The following is a 19,149-nucleotide window of genomic DNA, read 5'->3' as shown; positions in this document are numbered from 1 at the left end:
AAGCTCTGGAATTCCCATCCTAAACCTCTCCGCCTCTCTACACCTCTCCTCCTTTATGACTCTCCTTAAAACCTACCTCTATGACCAAGCTACTGGTCACCTGTTCTAATATCTCATTATGTGGTTCGGTGTCAAATTTTGTTTGATAACACTCCTGTGAAGTGTTTTGGGACGTTTTAATATGTTAAAGATGCAATATAAATGCAAGTTTTTTGTTATATTAAACTTTTCAATGGCACTGAACCTTGATCTGAATTCTTAACAAGCTTATGTGTTTAGGAGTTATGCTGTAGCATCACAGCATATGTTGATGAACTTCTCCAACTAACTTGATGTGTTATGTGAAAATGAGAACAAGAACAATTTGTTATTCACAAGCTTCATAATTAAGTCTTTGACATTTCAATTGATTAAAAAAAAATTTTATATTGCTACCACTGATTTCTTTGCTTTCTTGCATCTTTCACACTTTCTAATCATTTAGGTCAGAAAATGTACTGTGGTATATTGTATTGACTATTTCATTAATACTATAAAGACTTCAGATATATCTTGTGAAAAATTAATTACAGAGGCATGCTTTTTTCGTTTTACTTTTTCAATAAGCACAGTGTCAAGGTTTTAATTCTGAAGCTGGCATTAATTTTAAAATCACACACCATACTGGTTCCTACTTGCTTGGAAGATTTCCACTTATCCTTGTTCAGAATTCATGGAATTCTAAGATAGTTGTGATTTGATATCAGAATAAACTCTTCCAAAACATTTGCTTCTTGGCAGCTTGTGTGAGATTTCACAGATCCAGCACTCATCACGGCTATGACAGAATCCAACAATCCTTTTGTATGGAGGTGATGCACAGATTGACCACTGGAGGGTAGTAAGGTATTGCAGATCACAATGCCCAGACCACTGGTTAAGGTTTATTTTGCCAAACATATTCTGTATTTGATAGGATCGCAGTCCCCCATTACCACAAATCCTGAAGTCGTGTTTCCCGCATTTGTGGAAATCCAAGGCATCAGTGCACCCGAAGTGCTCTGGGTTAGCCTCAACCTGGGAGACCACCTTTTTGATCATGATCTAAGGGGCAGACCAGAGAGCCCTGAAAATTTGACTCCAAAGCCTGGAAATTCGTTCAAGCCCGTCTTTGGGCACGAACTGAGCAGCAGCAAGAACTGCAGCACCTAAACTGATGGGCGAGAGGACCACGCAATATTGGTCCTCTTGTGTCATCAGGAGGTGACCAGTGTACTGCGGGAACTGGTCGCGCCCCAAGAGGCCATTGACCGGTTGAGTGGAGGTGCAAAATAAGCCGTCTTCCTGTGTCCCTGACAACTATCACAGAATCACAGAAACCCCACAGTGCAGATAGAGGCCATTTCGGCCCATCGAGCCTGCACCGACACATATCCCACCCAATCCCCGTAACCCCAACACATCCCACCCTATCCCTGTAACCCCACCTATTTAATCCCCCTAACACTAAGGGTCAATTTATCATAGCCAATCAACCTAACCCGCACATCTTTGGACTGTGGGAGGAAACCGGAGCACCCGGAGAAAACCCACGCAAACACGGGGAGAATGTGCAAACTCCACACAGACAGTCGCCCGAGGCCGGATTCGAACCCGGGTCTCTGGCGCTGTGAGGCAACAGTGCTAACCACTATGCCACCATGCTATGTGTGCAGGAAGTGTGTCCAGCTGCAGCTACTGGCAGACCGCATTGCGGCGCTGGAGCTGCGATTGGATTCATACTGGACCATTCGCGAGGCTGAGGAGGTCGTGAATAGCACGTTTGATCAGTTGGTCACACCGCAGGCAAAGGTTGGACAGGCAGAAAGGGAATGGGTGACCAACAGACAGAGTACCAGGCATGGGCAGGTAGTGCAGGGGTCCCCTGTGGACATCCCCCTCAAACAGATACACCACTGAGTACTGTTGGGGGGGATGGCTTACCAGAGGAAGGCAGCAGCAGTCAACTTCCTGGCACCAGGGGTGGCTCTGCTGCACAGGACGGGAGGAAAAGAGGGGGAGAGCTATAGTAATAGGGGATTCTATTGTAAGGGGAATAGATAGGCGTTTCTGCGGCCGCAAACGAGACTCCAGGATGGTGTGTTGCCTCCCTGGTGCAAGGGTCAAGGATGTCTCAGAGCGGCTGCAGAACATCTTGGAAGGGGAGGGTGAACAGCCAGTTGTCGTGGTACATATAGATACCAACGATATAGGTAAAAAGCGGGATATAGGGAGTTAGGAGGTAAATTTAAAAAATAGGACCTCAAAAGGTAGTAATCTCAGGATTACTACCAGTGCCACGTGCTAGTCAGAGTAGAAATAGAAGGATATTTCAGATGAATACGTGGCTAGAGGAATGGTGCAAGGGGGAGGGATTCAAATTCCTGGGATATTGGAACCGGTTCTGGGGGAGGTGGGACCAGTTCAAACCGGACGGTTTGCACCTGGGCAGGGCCGGGACCGATGTCCTAGGGGGAGTGTTTGCTAGTGCTCTGGGGGAGGGTTTAAACTAAAATGGCAGGGGGTTGGGAACCTGAGCAAGGGGACAGAGGAAAGGGAAACGAGGATAAAAGCAAAAGATAGGAAGGAGAAAAACAAAAGTGGCAGTCAGAGAAATCAATGGTTTAAATCAAACATGGCCACAGTAAATAATAATTCTAACAGGTGTAAGAGCATTAAAAAAACAAGCCTGAAGGCTTTGTGTCTTAATGCGAGGACCATTCGTAATAAGGTGGATGAATTAGCTGCACAAATAGAGGTAAACGAATATGATTTGATTGGGATTACTGAAACATGGCTCCAGGGTGGCCAAGGCTGGGAAATCAACATCCAGGGGTATTCAATATTCAGGAAAGATAGGCAAAAAAGGAAAGGGAGGTGGGGTAGCATTGCTGGTTAAAGAAGGGATTAACACAATTGTAAGGAAGGATATTAGCTCTGATGATGTGGAATCTGTATGGGTAGAACTGAGAAATGCCATGGGGCAGAAAACATTAGTGGGAGTGGTATATAGACCTCCAAACAGTAATGCGAAGGTTGGGGACTGCATTAAAAGGGAAATCAGAGAAGCGTGCAATAAGGGCACAGCAGTCATCATGGGTGACTTTAATCTACATATAGATTGGGCTAATCAAATTAGTAATAATACTGTTGAGGAATTCCTGGAGTGTTTACGGGATGGTTTCCTGGACCAATATGTCGAGGAACCAACCAGAGATCAGGCCATCTTAGATTGGGTATTATGTAATGAGAAAGGATTCATTAGCAATCTTGTTGTACGAGGCCCCTTGGGTCAGAGCGATCATAACATGATCGAATTCTTCATTAAGATGGAGAATGAAGTAGTTGACTCAGAGACTAGGGTCCTAAATTTAAATAAAGGAAACTACGATGGTCTGAGGCGCGAGTTGGGTAGGATTGATTGGGGAATGTCACTCAAAGGGTTGACGGTGGATAGGCAATGGCAAACATTCAAAGACCGCATGGATGAACTACAGAATTTGTTCATCCCAATTTGGCATAAAAATAAAACAAAAAAGGTGACTCAACCGTGGCTAACAAGGGAAATTAGGGATAGTATAAGATCCAAGGAGAGGACATATAAATTGGCCAGAAAAACCAGTAAACCTGAGGATTGGGAGCAGTTCAGGATTCAACAAAGGAGGACAAAGGGGTTAATTAAGAAATGGAAAATAGGAGAGTTAGCTTGCAGGAACATAAAAACTGACTAAAAGCTTTTATAGATATGTGAAGGGAAAAAGATTGGTGAAGTCAAGCGTAGGTCCCTTGCAGTCAGAATCAGGGGAATTTATAATGGGGAACAAAGAAATGGAAGACTAATTAAATAAATATTTTGGTTCTGTCTTCACAAAGGAGGACACAAATAACCTCCCAGAGATGTCGGGGAACATAGGGTCTGATGAAAGGGAGGAACTGAAAGAAATCAGTATTTGTAGGGAAATGGTGTTAGGGAAATTGATGGGATTGAAGGCCGATAAATCCCCAGGGCCTGATAATCTACATCCTAGGGTATTTAAGGAAGTGGCCCTAGAAATAGTTGTTGCTTTGCTGATCATCTTCCATCATTTGATGGAATCTGGAACAGTACCCATGGATTGGAGGGTAGCTAATATTACCCCACTATTCAAAAAAGGTGGTAGAGAGAAAACGGGGAATTACAGACCGGTAAGCCTGACATCGGTAGTGGGGAAAATGCTAGAGTCCATTATAAAAGATGTAATAGCAGAGCACTTGGAAAACAGTGACAGGATCGGACAAAGTCGACATGGATTTACAAAAGGTAAATCGTGCTTGACTAATCTACTGGAAATTTTTGAGGATGTAACTGGTAAAATAGATAACGGAGAACCAGTGGATGTGGTGTATTTGGACTTTCAGAAGGCTTTTGATAAGGTCCCGCATAAGAGATTAGTGTGTAAAGTTAAGGCACATGAGATTGGGGCAAGGTATTGACTTGGATAGAGAACTGGTTGGCAGACAGAAAGCAAAGAGTTGGAATAAACGGGTCTTTTTCCGAGTGGCAAGCAGTGACTAGTGGGGCACCGCAGGGATTGGTCCTTGCGCCCCAGCTATTCACAATATATATTAATGATCTAGACAAGGGAACTAGATGTAATATCTCCAAATTTGCAGACAACACAAAGCTGGGTGGGCATGTGTGTTGTGAGGAGGATGCCGAGAAACTCCAGGATGATTTGGACAGGTTGGGTGATTGGGCAAAAGTATGGCCGATGCAATATAACGTGGATAAATGCGAGGTTATCCACTTGGTGACAAAAACAGGAAGGCAGATTATTATCTGAATGGCAATAGATTGGGAGAAGGGGAAGTGCAACGAGACCTGGGTGTCCTTGCGCACCAGTCGCTGAAGGTAAGCATGCAGGTGCAGCAGGCGGTTAAGAAGGCAAATGGCATGTTTGCCTTCGTAGCGAGAGGGTTTGAGTACAAGAACAAGGATGTCTTGCTGCAGTTGTACAGGGCCTTGGTGAGACCACATCTTGAGTATTGTGTGCAGTTTTGGCCACCTTATCTGAGGAAGGATGTTCTTGCCATGGAAGGAGTTCAGCGAAGATTCACCAGGCTGATACCTGGGATGGCAGGAATGACATATGAGGAGAGATTGGGTCGATTGGGCTTGTACTCGCTGGAGTTTAGAATAATGAGAGGGGATCTCATTGAAACTTATAAAATTCTGACAGGACTGGACAGACTAGATGCAGGAAGGATGTTCCCGATGGTCGGGGAGTCCAGAACCAGGGGTCACAGTCTAAGGATAAGGGGTAAGCCATTTAGGACTGAAATGAGGAGGAATTTCTTCACCCAGAGAGTGGTGAACGTGTGGAATTCTCTACTACAGAAGGCAGTAGAGGCCAATACATTAAATATATTCAAGAAGGAGTTGGATATATTTCTTAAGGCTAAAGGGATCAAGGGGTATGGGGAGAAAGCAGGGACCGGATACTGAATTTGGATGGTCAGCCATGATCGCATTGAATGGCGGAGCAGGCTCGAGGGGCCGAATGGCCTACTCCTGCTCCTATCTTTTATGTTTCTATGTCTAGGATGCCTGCTGAAGGCCTGCGGTAAGTTCGGTGGGGAGCGGGGAAGGGTGAGCAGTTTTACTGTGGAGCCGGGAGGAGCACTCCTATGCTTCCCCACTCCACATTTAGATATGTTTTAAAAACTTACCTTTGTGTTTCTTTTAAGGACCACTGATTAGGCCACTGGATTAGCAAAACAGAAACCTGTCAGAGATTGCGCAGCCCAAGCTTTACAGATTGTTTTCCTATATGGGAGGAGGGTCTTGCAACAAGCACAGGACCCTTTGCATATTTAAATTGGGCCAGCACTGCTTTCAGGCAGATGCCAGGGACACCTATAAGCAGCATGGTCCAATATGTCCACTGTCGCATATTGGGTGCAAGACCCTTGCATGCAATATTGGACCATTCAGCGCCTGTTTTTTCTCCGAAAAACAGACACACAGCAATCCAATTTCCAGGCCAAATGCTTTTGCTTTGGCTGCCCAGCCAAGTTTACTTTGTAACAGATACAATATATGGAAGCAAAGATCGAATTGGCAGAGGCATTAGTCACAATCTTTCAATCCTCATTGGATACAGGAGTAGTGCTGGAGGGATGGTAATGTTATACCACTATTCAAGAAAGGGGAGAGGGATAAACCAGGAAATTACAGGCCAGTCATCCTAACATCAGTGGTAGGGAAGTTATTGGAAACCATTATCAGGGACAAAATAAACTTTAATTTGGAAAGGCATGGGTTAACCAAGGAGAGCGAGCATGGATTTGATAAAGGCAAATCGTGTCTGACTAACTTGATTGAATTCTTTGATCAACCTTCTCTGATACCTTCTCTGTTACCTCATCAATGTAATGCAACAGATGTTGTATATATGGACTTTCAGAAGGCATTCAACAAAGGAGGCTTGTTAAGAAGATGGAAGCCCATGGAATTAAGGGGAAAGTGGTAGTATGGATATGGAATTGGCTCAGTGACAGGAAGCAGAGGGTGGTGGTGGATGGATGGATGTTTTTCAGACTGGGAGGTGGTTTGCAGTGGTGTTTGCCAAGGGTCAGTTTTGGGTCCATTACTCTTTTTCATTTTTATAAATGACCTAGACTCGGGTGTAGGGAGCAGCATTATAACGTTTGGAGATGATACAAAACTTGGCAACGTAGTAGTGATGAGGATAGTTGTAGACTTCAGGATGACATAGAATGGTGAAATGGGCAAAAGTGTGGCAAATGGAGTTCAATGCAGAGAAGTGTGAAGTGATGCACTTTCGAAGGAGTAATATGGAAAGACAGTATACTATAAATAGCACGATTTGGAAAAGAGCAGAGAGACTTTGGTGTCCATATACATGAATCCTTAAAAGTGGCAGGGCAAGTTGAAAAAGTGGTTAAACAAGTATGTGGGTTACTTGCGTTTATAGATAGAGGAATAGAATATAAAAGCAAAGAAATCATGAACTTTATAAATCACTGGTTCGGCCTCAGAGAGTTGTCGGGATCTGGAACGCTCTACCTGCAACGATGGTGGAAGCTGATTCCATAAATAATTTTGAAAGGGAGTTGGACGGGTACCAGAGGATGAAGAACTTACAGGGTTACGGACAAAAAGTGAGGTGTGGGACTGAGCACGACTGCTCTTTCAAAGAGCCAGCATAGGTATGATGGGTCGAATGGCCTCCTTCTGCGCTGTAAGTTTCTATGATTGTATGATATCCACAAACTTTCCCAATGTGTTATCTTTTCTCCTGAAGAATACTCCCAGAGTCTTATTTATCAGCATTCCCTTGTTGGCTTGCATTCCTAAACCCAAAAAGCATGTTTCAGAAGGTATCTGATTTATTCTCTAATGCCATTCCTGCTGCAACAAGGCTTCAGTTCTCATTTATAGTGGAGAGCTCTGGTACCCAAATGCTGCTGCATAATGATGTGTGTACATAAGTGACTGTGCATTATTCCTGGACGTTAAATGAAACGGAAACCAGCATTAATTCTCCCTGCCGATGAGGGCAGAGGTTCAGGATAAAAGCAGCATGGGATGTAAACACAAGTTGAAATGGATCACTGCGGGATGAGGGAATACAGATTACCTCACGGCTTGCTGTCCATGTCATCACTCACATCGAGGGGAAGCTAGATTTTTGTCTCCCGCTGTGGCAAGAGCAAGCCTGTGTGATTATGCTCCATGCAGCGTGAGTGTCCAGGGCAATGTCAGACTGGTTGCGCTGTGTTCTGAGACTCACCTAGCGACATAGTAGCGGGAACAGGGAAGCTGGTACTTTGAGTCGCAGCAGCTTGTACCCGCAGAGAGACAAGAGCCCCAACACCATCTACTACCTAGAATGGGAAGCTTAATTAACATTCACTATCATTGAAGAATACGGGGCCTTGAATGTGTAAAAATCTATTTGCATCAAAACATCTTAAAAAGGTAATAACTGGACACACTGTGATTAAAACTGACTTTCGCCTCAACGCACGGAGTCTATTTCTTGCATATACAATGACATACCATTATGCTAATGGATTCCCTCTCCCTGCAGCAGCTGCAGTCTGCAGTACTCATATCCCCACAGGAACACCACCAGCTGCAGCTACTACAGGCGAAGCAGCCTTTCTCTTCTGTTGCGGAGCTCACCCTGGTTTAACCACCTCGCTGGCTTCTGCTGGGGGCGGGTGGTTAGACGAGGGATCATGTGACCCTGATTGATTCTTGACCATGAGTGGGCCGTCACAGGTGGGAGACGCTGAGCAAAAAGGGCGGAGGTACTTTTCCCCACCCAGACTGCAGCAGTTCAAGGAGCTGGCTCACCACCACCTTCTCAAGGGCAATTAATGATGGGCAATAAATACTGGCCTTGCCAGCGACGCCCACATCCCTTGAATGAATAAAAAAAGGTGAGTCATTCCAAGTCATTGACACACCAGCCTGGTTGTTGCATACAGCGAGACAATGGCAGAGGACACTCCACCGCCTTCTTAACCAGGAGCAGGTGAGCAAGGTGTCGGACAGAGCAGCTTAAAGACAGTGCAGGGGGAAAAGTAGCATCAGAAGGAAAATAAAATGATTAAGAATTTTCAGCTGTTTGAATTTCCCTCGAGTTTTCTGTTGGAATCGGAATGAATCTAATAGCAGGTTTTAGACTGGAGCAATGCCAACAACAAATGCAAACCTGATATTGATACCTCTACTGCTTGGCATTTCTATCAGCCGATCATTATTTTCAACCCACAGAACAGAGACTGAAATTAACTCATGATGATAGCAGACAATGGATGTCAGATATCCACTTTTCATCTATTGTACACCCAGCCCGATATTCAGTTTGTTTGAAGTCTATGACGGGCAGCTGACGCGATACGGCTTGTTTTGTGTTACTGCCCAAGACACATTTCTACCACCTGATCTTTAGGATTGGGCAAGGGAAGAGAAAGAGAGACCAACGCCATATAGATCATGCTTCACTTTTCACCTGGTTAATTTTCCTGAACTGTAGTAAACTGCTCGCTGTCATTCTGACATTTATGGCGTGACATTGTTATTTGAATGAAAATATTGATTTTGGCGGTCACCATTATGGGCATTAGTAGATCTATGCTGGGTACCAACGGTCACTAGGAAGAGGACGGAGTGAGGCGTCCATCCCACGTTTCCTTTGAAGGGGTGTGATCATAAACAATAGTGAGAGGCACCCTGGGCCTTCCTTCAGCTGCAAGAGTGGGACTCTCCAAACATACCGCTCTCTGCAGCTGCCACGAATATTGCCAGCAGGTACCTGTGCATGTTCGGGACTAGTCAGTCTTTCTAGCTCCTCCCCACCATGTAGAGGACTCCACCTCCATGAAGTGCGCCATCTAATGACCAAGGCATGAGTGAGCAAAAGTAACCAATTTGAAGGAATCAAGCTGGAATACATTTCCTACTTAGATCTTTAATGCTTGGGTCTTAAATAGGAGTCCAGAGCCATAACACTTGGCTCATCAGCTCACCTGTAACACCTGGCCTCAATGGAAACCAGAGACGCAGGGCAATTATTGTGCGGTATATTAGATTGTCAGATGTATATTTGATTGTCAGATGTATATTTGATAGATTACAGGTGGCTGCAAATTAAACTGATCCTAAAATCCTTTATTGGACTGTTCTATTTCCTTCTTAATATGCAAATAAACATCTGTAGGCTCTGCATATTACTGAAGATATAACTGGACAACAGCGGATATGAACTGATGATGGAAAGTTACTGCAACTCACACTTATTTTTGTTGCATCCTTGCCAGACTCCTCATGAGTAGAAGCTTTCATCTGTTAAAAGAAAAGGAAGACAGATGATATGCAAGAGAGAGAGAGAGGACAAGCACAGCACTTTCATGACTGCTCAATATTTTCAGTAAAAGCCTCTACCCCAAATAGGAGAGAAGCAATCTCAGGCACGCTCATTAGACAGTTTGCTAAAGTTCTTCTTCATTAGGATGAAGCCAGTCATGTAATTTAATTATGTATTCAAAGTAATGCATATGGCTTTATTCTTTTTTCACACTCTGCATGCTTAGTAAAGGAGATCAGATAGTTTGCAGTATGCTACAGGTAGTGGCACATCAGGAGATTGAGGTGACATGTAAAAGTGTGAGAGACAAGCTCAAGCAGTTTATTAAATGTCATTGCAACCTAAAGACTGCACCGTCGAGGTCTGTCCCATGTGCCAAGGATGGTAACCCAAGCCTATTATAATAACAATGACTTCAGACTTCAAGGGAGCTGACCTTGTCTACCATGTCAGAGATAAGAGCAAAGACCAACTTCGCCAAGGGATTGGCACTGTCGCGGACCTTTCGCAGTATCGCACATTTCTCCCCTAATGATAGTTTCCTCCACTGCTACCTAAGAGCAGGAGAAATTCTGAAACCAGTGCTATTACTGCATGTGACCCACTTGCAGGAAAATCATACTCCCATGTTTCAAACAGCTCATTAATTATGGAGAAGATCCTTGATTTAACAACGTACAGTGTGTAAAAAAAAATACAGGCCTTGAAATTACACTGAGCATACAAAAGCTTGATGTGTTTTAACACAAGCATAGATAGAACAGGATCTTGGGGGGTTTTCAAAATGTCAGTGAAACTGGGAGATTTTCAGCAGAGTTGTAAGAAAAGTGAAAAGGAGCTGAGTCATGAAAAACAATAGCGAAACTCGGCAGCCTGTCATTTCTAGCAGCCTGAATATTTTATTCAGCAACAACCTGTGCTGAAAATAGGCCGCTAATGATCGTACCAGATCAGTTCAGGTAAAAATAGACCCTTTGGTCTATCTGGTATCATTCTTCCTGAAAACCAAGCCTACTGTCTTACCATTATAGCATCAAGTTGTTTATTAGATCCATCCTGTGTCCTGACCTTAGTCACTTGTTCCTGGAAACCAATTCCAACTGTTGATCATTTCCTGTGTAAAGATATCATTCCTGGCATCTATCCTAAACTTTTCTTTCACAGTCCTAAACCTGTGTCCTCTTCTCCTGCTATCTTGGTGTATCGGAAAGCATTGCTCTGTGTTTACTACAATGCAACAGCGACTACACTTCAAAAAGTACTTTATTGGTTGTAAAGCGCTTTGGGACGTCCTGAGGTCAGAAAAGGTGCTATATAAATGTAAGTCTTTCTTTAACTCATTAATATCTATGAGGTGTCCTCTGCAGCATTGCTTCTTGAGGCTAATGAACCCACGTGTTTGCGTGGGTTTCCTCCCACAGTCCAAAGATGTGCGGGTTAGGTTGATTGGCCATGATAAAAAAATTGGCCCTTAGTGTTAGGGGGGATTAAATACGTGGGGTTACGGGGATAGGGCTTGGGTGGGATGGCTGTCGGTGTAGGGACTGGGTGCTAGGGTTTGGATGATCAGCCATGATCTCGTTGAATGGCGGAGCAGGCTCGAAGGGCCGAATGGCCTACTCCTGCTCCTATCTTCTATGTTTCTACGTTTCTATAAATTGTTAATTTTTTTACTCCTGCCTACTTTGACACCGAGGACTAGCCTTGTTGCTCTCCTCTGCACTGCTTCTGGGCTTGGATGCCCCTTTTCCGCTGTGATGACTAGAACTGTCAGCAGTAGTCCAGATACTCCAAATTTAATGGACAGAAAATTGTGAGCAGCTTGCACTTGAATTTGCATTAGGCATTTCTGCCCCACAAAACTCTTACATTCATGTGCTGAGAGGAAAATCTGACAGTGAGAGGGTGAATCAACTAACACCACCAGACCTCTTTCAAATTCCCCCTTGGCATATTCGATGCCATCCATGGAGTACATGAACCTTCTACTTTACCTTTCATGTGCCGTGCCGTGCCATACATTTGCCACTGATCGTCCCAGGTAGACACCCTGCCAAGCTCTCTTTGTAGCAGATTGTCTGTCTCCTCTGAGTTCCGGCTCCATTGATTCCATTCCCACTAAACCGCTGACCACCCAACTTCCCTTTCTGGCCCCCATGCTAGCTGATACTGTAAATGGTTCCCTCTCCTCTGGTACTGTCGCTCTCGCTTTCAAAACCAGCATCATCACCCTGCCCCCTTAAAAACCTACCCTCGGCCCCTCTGTCCTTGAAAACTACCACCCCATCCCCAACCTGCCTTTCCTCTCCAAAGTCCGTGAACGTGTTGTCGCCTCCCAAATCCGTGCTCATATTTCCAGCAACTCCATGTTTGAATCTCTCCAATTAAGTTTCCGACCCTGCCACAGGCACAAAAACAGCCCTAACCAAGGTCACAAATGACATCCACTGTGAATGTAATTAGGCAGTAATTATACCCTGGTTATACTACAGGTTTGAGACTCTACTGAGAATGAGCTAGCAGACCCAAGATATACCGCTAGCTCCTTATTGTAGTCTTATCAGAGAATAGAGAGCTGTGCGAATATATGTACCAACTTCTCACTGGCATCCAAATGCAGGCTAAATTTTAATGTGATCAAAGACAGTCTGCTCTCGGCTAATTATACCTTCACTTTGCAGCAAGTCCAGCTATGCTATGACTTTTTAAAAATGATGGTGAAGTTTTTTTCCAAAGTAGGTCATGTAGATAAAATCCAAGCAGTAAATAAATAAATGGGATGTCAGCAAGGTCAAACCCGAAATGGTGTGGGTGTATCTCCCTACACTGATCTCACACTGTGAAGCACTTCAGTAACTTCACTCCTGGGTGATACTTTGTGACAATGTGAAGGCAGAACCACTTCACACGGACACAGATTATGTAGTACAAGTGGCCTATCAGAGCCAGGAGGTTTTCTTCAATTTTTAATATCAGGTCATCAGGTTAATGACATGCCATTTATTTATTCACGGTTTGTACTTTATCTGCATGAACTACTTAGGGAACAAGTCTCAATGTCATTTTTAAAAAGTCACAAAGAATTATGGTTCATTTATTTTGGTTTTTTGTCTATTTTAATTTAGGAGACGGTTGTTATTTTGAACAACAATCAGTGATGACTTCGTCAAGAGAACTGGTTTGGAGTTGTCACCAAATGAGGCAGCCAAATTGTAGAAAATATTTCACAAATGGACAACCTCATAAGAAGAAAGTCTGTGATGAGAAAAGCCATTTGGCCCATCAATTCTGCTCCATTCACAGTCCATGTATTCCATCCACAAACTCCCCCACACACGAACTTTGCCCTCCATAATCCTGTCTTCCTAAACCACAGGTGAATCAAACAGATTTATTAATATCTCTATAGGCCTCAATCTCTTTTCTTGACAGGTTTTGTTCCAGGTCCTTTGTAAATGTGTTTAATTGACCCAGGATTCACTACTCTCTCTGAGGACTATTCCATTTATCCATTAGCTTGTGAGGAAAAAAAATGCTTCAAGTCACTAAACTGTGCATGAGGTTTGTGAATTCAGTAATTGTGTCGTTGAGCTCACTGTCCAATTGAAATAACCCCACATGCAATGTGGTTGTGAGGCAGTTGGGCATCTTCCATATTCCACTTGAAAGCACTCACTTATTCTAACTGTATTCTGTGTTTTAATTCTGTTCCACTGCTTTCAAATTTTTAATGTAAAATAGGAGTCATTTCAAAATAAATAACATAAAAACATAAGAAATAGGAGTAGCAGTAGGCCATATGGCCCCTTGAGCCTGCTCCGCCATTCAATAAGATCATGCCTGATCATTCACCTCAACTCCACTTTCCTGCCCGATCTCCATATCCCTTGATTCCCCTAGAGTCCAAAAATCTATCTACCTCAGCCTTGAATATACTCAAAGACTCGGCATCCACAGCCCTTTGGGGCAGAGATTTCCAAAGATTCACAACCCTCAGAGAAGAAATTCCTCCTCATCTCAGTCTTAAATGGCCGACCCCTTATCCTGAGACTGTGCCCCCTAGTTCTAGACACTCCAGCCACTTGGGCAGAAGGTGAAAGCTGCAGGATGACAGCAGGTTGCACCACTGGACTGTGGATAGGGTGATTGTTGGATGCTATGGTTGCTTTAGGGGCGTGTTGTGTGGTGTGGGACAGAAATAGTGTCCACTCGTATGGAGACAGTAAATGTCATGTGGGGCAGCTGCATTAATCTCAACTACAACATAAACAACTTGGGGGAAAAATTGGGTATCGCCCATTTTGGGGCACTAATATCGGCCGGGCGCAAAGTTTAGCACCTGCCGCTAATTATCGCCTCCGACTGCAAAATTCGCCTCTATCGCCCCTGGAGGTGATTTGAGCGCTAAATCAGGTGCTACACACCTCTCTTAAGGTGCAAACGTCAGGGAGCGAGGCGCTACCTCAGAACGCTACCGAAGCTCAGGCGATGTCAATTACCATGGAGGCCAGACAGACTGGCGCCATCCAGTTCTTAAAGGGGAGGAGCCATCTTGCTGGCCAGCTACTCCCTGCTCATTGCAGCCTTGAATCTTGGCCTGGCAAGACCTCAAAAGCAATTGTGTTGGAAGCACTAATGGATAGGCCCAGGGAAAGAGCTCGGCGCTTAGGAGCCTCAAAAGTGGTGCTGAGGACCAAAACTCCTTAGGACAGCGTTAAAACCAAAAGTTTTGCTGACAAGAAAAGGTAGGAAGTACCCGCCTTTAAATAGCGCTCCCCCAGCCCCTTCCCGACTTGAAAACATTCCCCTCTACCTGTCGTTCCTAGTGGCAGGCGCTAAGGCAGGGAGCGCGACTCAATATCTGGTCTGGGGCGCTACCAGGGCATTGCACGCTTGACTAACTTTACGATCTGTGGGCGCAGGAGATCGTGACGGTAGTATTTAGCGCTGCCGCAAAACGACTGGTCAATTTCACGAGCGGCGCTAAAATTGTCGCTAACTGGGTGAAAAGTTACAAGCTATCAATTTAACATTCTTCAAACTCTCTTGTTGCAGATGATATCCCTTTGGTCCCAAGAGGACTGAAGGTGCAGTGTTCTTAGAATCATACAGCACAGAGGGAGGCCATTTGGCTCATCGTGCCTATGCTAGCTTTGTCAAAGAGCTCCCCAATTAGTCCCACTCCCCTGCTATTTCCCCATAGTCCTGCAAAGTTTTGGATTGAAGATTTGATATTGATGTCTATATATTCCCATCATCAGTATATTTCAATAGCTTGAAAGTTCTTTTATGACAATGTAGCATTGGTAGATAACCTCCAGAAGCAGGTGCCTCCAAAGCAAATGGTTCTGGGTGGGTTCAGAACCCAGACCCGACTGTCCATTAGTGGGAAGTTGTATCAGTTCTTGGCCTGGCTACAAGGCCAGCATTTATTGCCCATCCCTAGATGCCCTTGAGAAAGCGGTGGTGAGCTGCCTTCTTGAACCGCTGCAGTCCATGTGGTGATGGTACTCCCACACTGCTGTTAGGTAGGGAGTTCCAGGATTTTGACCCAGTGACGATGAAGGATCGGCGATATACTTCTAAGTCAGGATGGTGTGTGACTTGGAGGGGATCTTGGAGGCGGTGGTGTTCCCATGCGCCTGCTGCCCTTGTCCTTCTAGGTGGAAGAGGTCGTGTGTTTGGGAGGTGCTGCCGAAGAAGCCTTGGCGAGTTGCTGCAGTGCATCTTGTAGATGGTACACACTGCAGCCACGGTGCGCCGGTGGTGGAGGGAGTGAATGTTTAAGGTGGTGGATGGGGTGCCAATCAAGCTGGCTGCTTCATCCTGTATGGTGTTGAGCTTTGAGTGTTGTTGGAGCTGCACTCATCCAGGTAAGTGGAGAGTATTCCACCACACTCCTTACTTGTGCCTTGTCGATGGTGGAAAGGCTTTGAGGAGTCAGGAGGTGAGACACTCGCCACGGAATACCTAGCCTCTGAGCTGCTCTTGTTGCCACAGTATTTATGTGGCTGGTCCAGTTAAGTTTCTGGTTAATGGTGACCCCACGATGTTGATAGTGGGGAATTCGGCGATGGTAATGCCATTGAATGTCAAGGGGAGGTGATTAGACTCTCGCTTGTTGGAGATAGTCATTGCCTGGCACTTCTGTGGCGTGAATGTTACCTGCCACTTATCAGCCCAAGCCTGAACGTCATCCAGGTCTTGTTGCATGCAGGCATGGACTGCTTCATTATCTTTGGAGTTGTGAATGGCACTGAACACTGTGCAGTCATCAGAGAACATCCCCATTTCTGACCTAATGTTGGAGGGTAGGTCATTGATGAAGCAGCTGAAGATGGTTGGGCCTAGGACACTGCCCTGAGGAACTCCTGCAGCGATGTCCTGGGGCTGTGATGATTGACCTTCAACCACCACAACCATCTTCCTTTGTGCTAGGTATGACTCCAACCAGTGGAGAGTTTTTCCCCCTGATTCCCATTGACTTCAGTTTTACTAGGGCTCCTTGATGCCAGGCTCGGTCAAATGCTGCCTTGATGTCTGCTTACAGGCGCCGTCCTCCACACCAATCATGGAGGCGCATTTGGTGTGGCTGTGAGTTGCCCTTTGGGACTGAGAGGGGTAAAATCCAGAACAAAATGTAGTTTAAGCATTACTGTTGCCTAGGTTATGTTATCTGAAATGCAAATTCAGTTTACATATTTTTTTTAAAAACCTGCGATAAATATTCCAAATTATTTTACAGTACATGGCAAAATGTTAAGATCGTCAGGTCACCATTGCACACTGACACCAATTTGTGCTTACTCCATCACCAGGAATGGCTGATGTGAATAATCAGATGTTGAGGATTATTACTGACTCTTTACTGGAGTCTGTGCACTGAGTAATTTTGCTCTACTTACACTGGTTCACCGTCCAGCAACGCCTCATGTTCAAATTCCTCTAAGGCCTCGCCACTCCCTATCTCTATAACCTCCTCCAGCTCTACAACCCTCCGAGATCTCTGCTCTCCTCCAACTCGGACTTCTTCTGCATCCCCCAATTCTTCACTCCTACCATTGGCGGCCGTGCCTTCAGCCATCTAGGCCCCAAGCTCTGGAATTCCCTCCCTAAACCTCTCACACCTCCTTTGAGATCCTCCTTAAAGCCTACCTCTCTGACCAAGCTTTAGGTCACCTGTCCTAATATCTCCTTATGTGGCTTGGTGTAAAATTTTGTCGGATTAAGCTCCTGTGAAGTGCCTTGGGACATTTTACTACGTTAAAGGTGCTATATAAATAAAAGTTGCTGCTGTTGTTGCTTATGCTTTAAGAAATAACTTGGATACAAGTATGTGTGGTGTGGGTACCTGGTGGGAGTTCCATGCCTGTATGTCGGTCCAGTCCTTGGAGTTTCGGATGTACCACCACTGAATCTCCAGTGAGTAGGATGGCGAACCGCTACCCCGGAAAGCACAGGCCATCTCCACATCCTGCCCAGCTCTGGCTGTGACATCATGAGGGACCTCAGTAAACAGAGCTGTAAAAAAAATCAAAAATCAAAATGCAGTGAGCTGACTCTGTTCAGTTCTCTTGCCTTTTCATTGCTAATTAAGAGTCTACAGCCTAGAAATTACTGCTGGCGATATAAAGGGACACTTAATGCATTCATATGACACTCCTTAATCCACTATTCATTGGAGGCAAGGTAAATGATTTAACATCTTCAATAAAATATCACACAGACGAACATCATGCTACCAGTTTGTAATACTGCCAGCATTAATTTCTAGGCTAACATCTTTCCTCAGATTACATATTGGACCAAGTTGATTGTCCACATTAACTGTGATAAGCATGTGCATGTGGTCAATTTGTTTTACTTTTCATCAAGTACAGTAGGTTAGAATTAAGAAAATCTCAACTATCTCCTGGTTTTATACAATATTGCTCCAGTTAAGAGCACAATAGTTTTTCCACTTTGAATTATATTGAAGGGCAGATTCAGTAGCAGAGCACACCCTAACAACAGTGAAATGCATGAAGGTGCCAGAGTTATGGGTATCGCACTTAGGCTGGTAACAGTCCCTTCTCTCTGTCGGTGGTAAGGCAGTAGCGTAGGCGGGGGAGGGGTGTTCGTGGAGTTCAAACACACCCTGAAATGTCTGCTTTTTTTAAATAATCGGACCACTCTACCTTTCGAATGAATGTCTTTTAGCTCAGCGAATAGAAACACAGAAACAACGGATGTTTTTCCAGAGCTGGTCAGTTTCGCGATTCAGCCACTGAAAATCAGTTAGCTGGGTGTTATAAATCTCATCATTCAAGAAACTACTCGTGAAATAACATTGGACGGCCAGCTGGTGGCACCGTCCAAGGAGTATAAATACTCGGGCGTCGGCCCCAGCTTTTCAGGGACATTTTGTAAGACAAGGAACTAGTGAAGTACAACTAGACCTCCATGTTCTGAAACAAGTTGATTAAAGCCTTGCTTTATGCTCAAACCAAGTGCGTAGTGAGTTTTATTACGTCATTGGGTCTGCGCTTCTAAATGTTCATCGGACTATTGCAGTGAACAGTAACAAAGTTATTGATAGACCAGCCACATTGGGCTTACTGCTTTAGAGTTTTTGTCTGGCGAGACTGTGTTTTCTTTTCATTTGCTCAATTATTTGAATAGTTAGATTAATGGAATTAATAATAGGGGTGAAATTGGTCTCTGCAACCAGCACGAAATGGGCCAATAGCGAATCGGCAGCCTGCTTTACACCGCGTCTGAAAACTGGGCAATGTGTAAAACGGGCTGCCCATTCCCTATCAGTCCATTTTGCACTACTAACGTAAACCAATTTCATCTTCAATATTTCTGTTTGAACCTTATTCTAAAATTTGAAAAGTTGACCCCTTGAAGTAGTTTTGTTTGGTCTGGAAAACTCATGTCCAAACACCGCCTGAAAAGAAATCCTGCCTCTACCATTGCTGTAAGGATCCTACATGAAATCAGATAGCAAAATACTGCGGATGCTGGAAATCTGAAATAACAACAGAAAATGCTGGAAATATTCAGCAGGCCAGGCAGCATCTGTGGAGAGAGAAACAGAGTTAACGTTTCAGGTCTGGGACCCTTCATCAGAACTGGAAAAAGCTGGAGATGTAACAGATATTAAGCAGGTGCAGAGACGGGGGAGGGGAGGGATTTAGGAGGGGAGGAAGGAATTGAAAGAACATCCTGTACTTTTGTAAGAGGTAGGAAAGATAAAATGTTGCAA

The 19,149-nt window shown here is 44.6% G+C and overlaps 1 protein-coding gene across 1 annotated transcript in view; it reads right to left on the bottom strand.

The window, feature by feature from the left end:
• Nucleotides 1–19,149, bottom strand: part of LOC147108587 (V-set and transmembrane domain-containing protein 2-like protein) — a 129,060-nt gene that overhangs the window by 7,349 nt on the left and 102,562 nt on the right. Inside the window, exons 2-3 of the mRNA XM_086005273.1 lie at nucleotides 17,251–17,420; nucleotides 9,827–9,877 (exon numbers count right to left, since the gene is read on the bottom strand). Of these exons, the coding sequence (XP_085861399.1) occupies nucleotides 9,827–9,877; nucleotides 17,251–17,420 (221 nt within the window). The remainder of the gene's footprint in view (nucleotides 1–9,826; nucleotides 9,878–17,250; nucleotides 17,421–19,149) is intronic.

Source organism: Somniosus microcephalus, chromosome 13 (genome assembly GCF_052327205.1).
Source record: "Somniosus microcephalus isolate GS21.2 chromosome 13, FLI_Smic_1.0, whole genome shotgun sequence".
In the NCBI taxonomy this organism is placed as follows: domain Eukaryota; kingdom Metazoa; phylum Chordata; class Chondrichthyes; order Squaliformes; family Somniosidae; genus Somniosus; species Somniosus microcephalus.
This window is presented reverse-complemented; position numbering and strand designations above follow the sequence as displayed.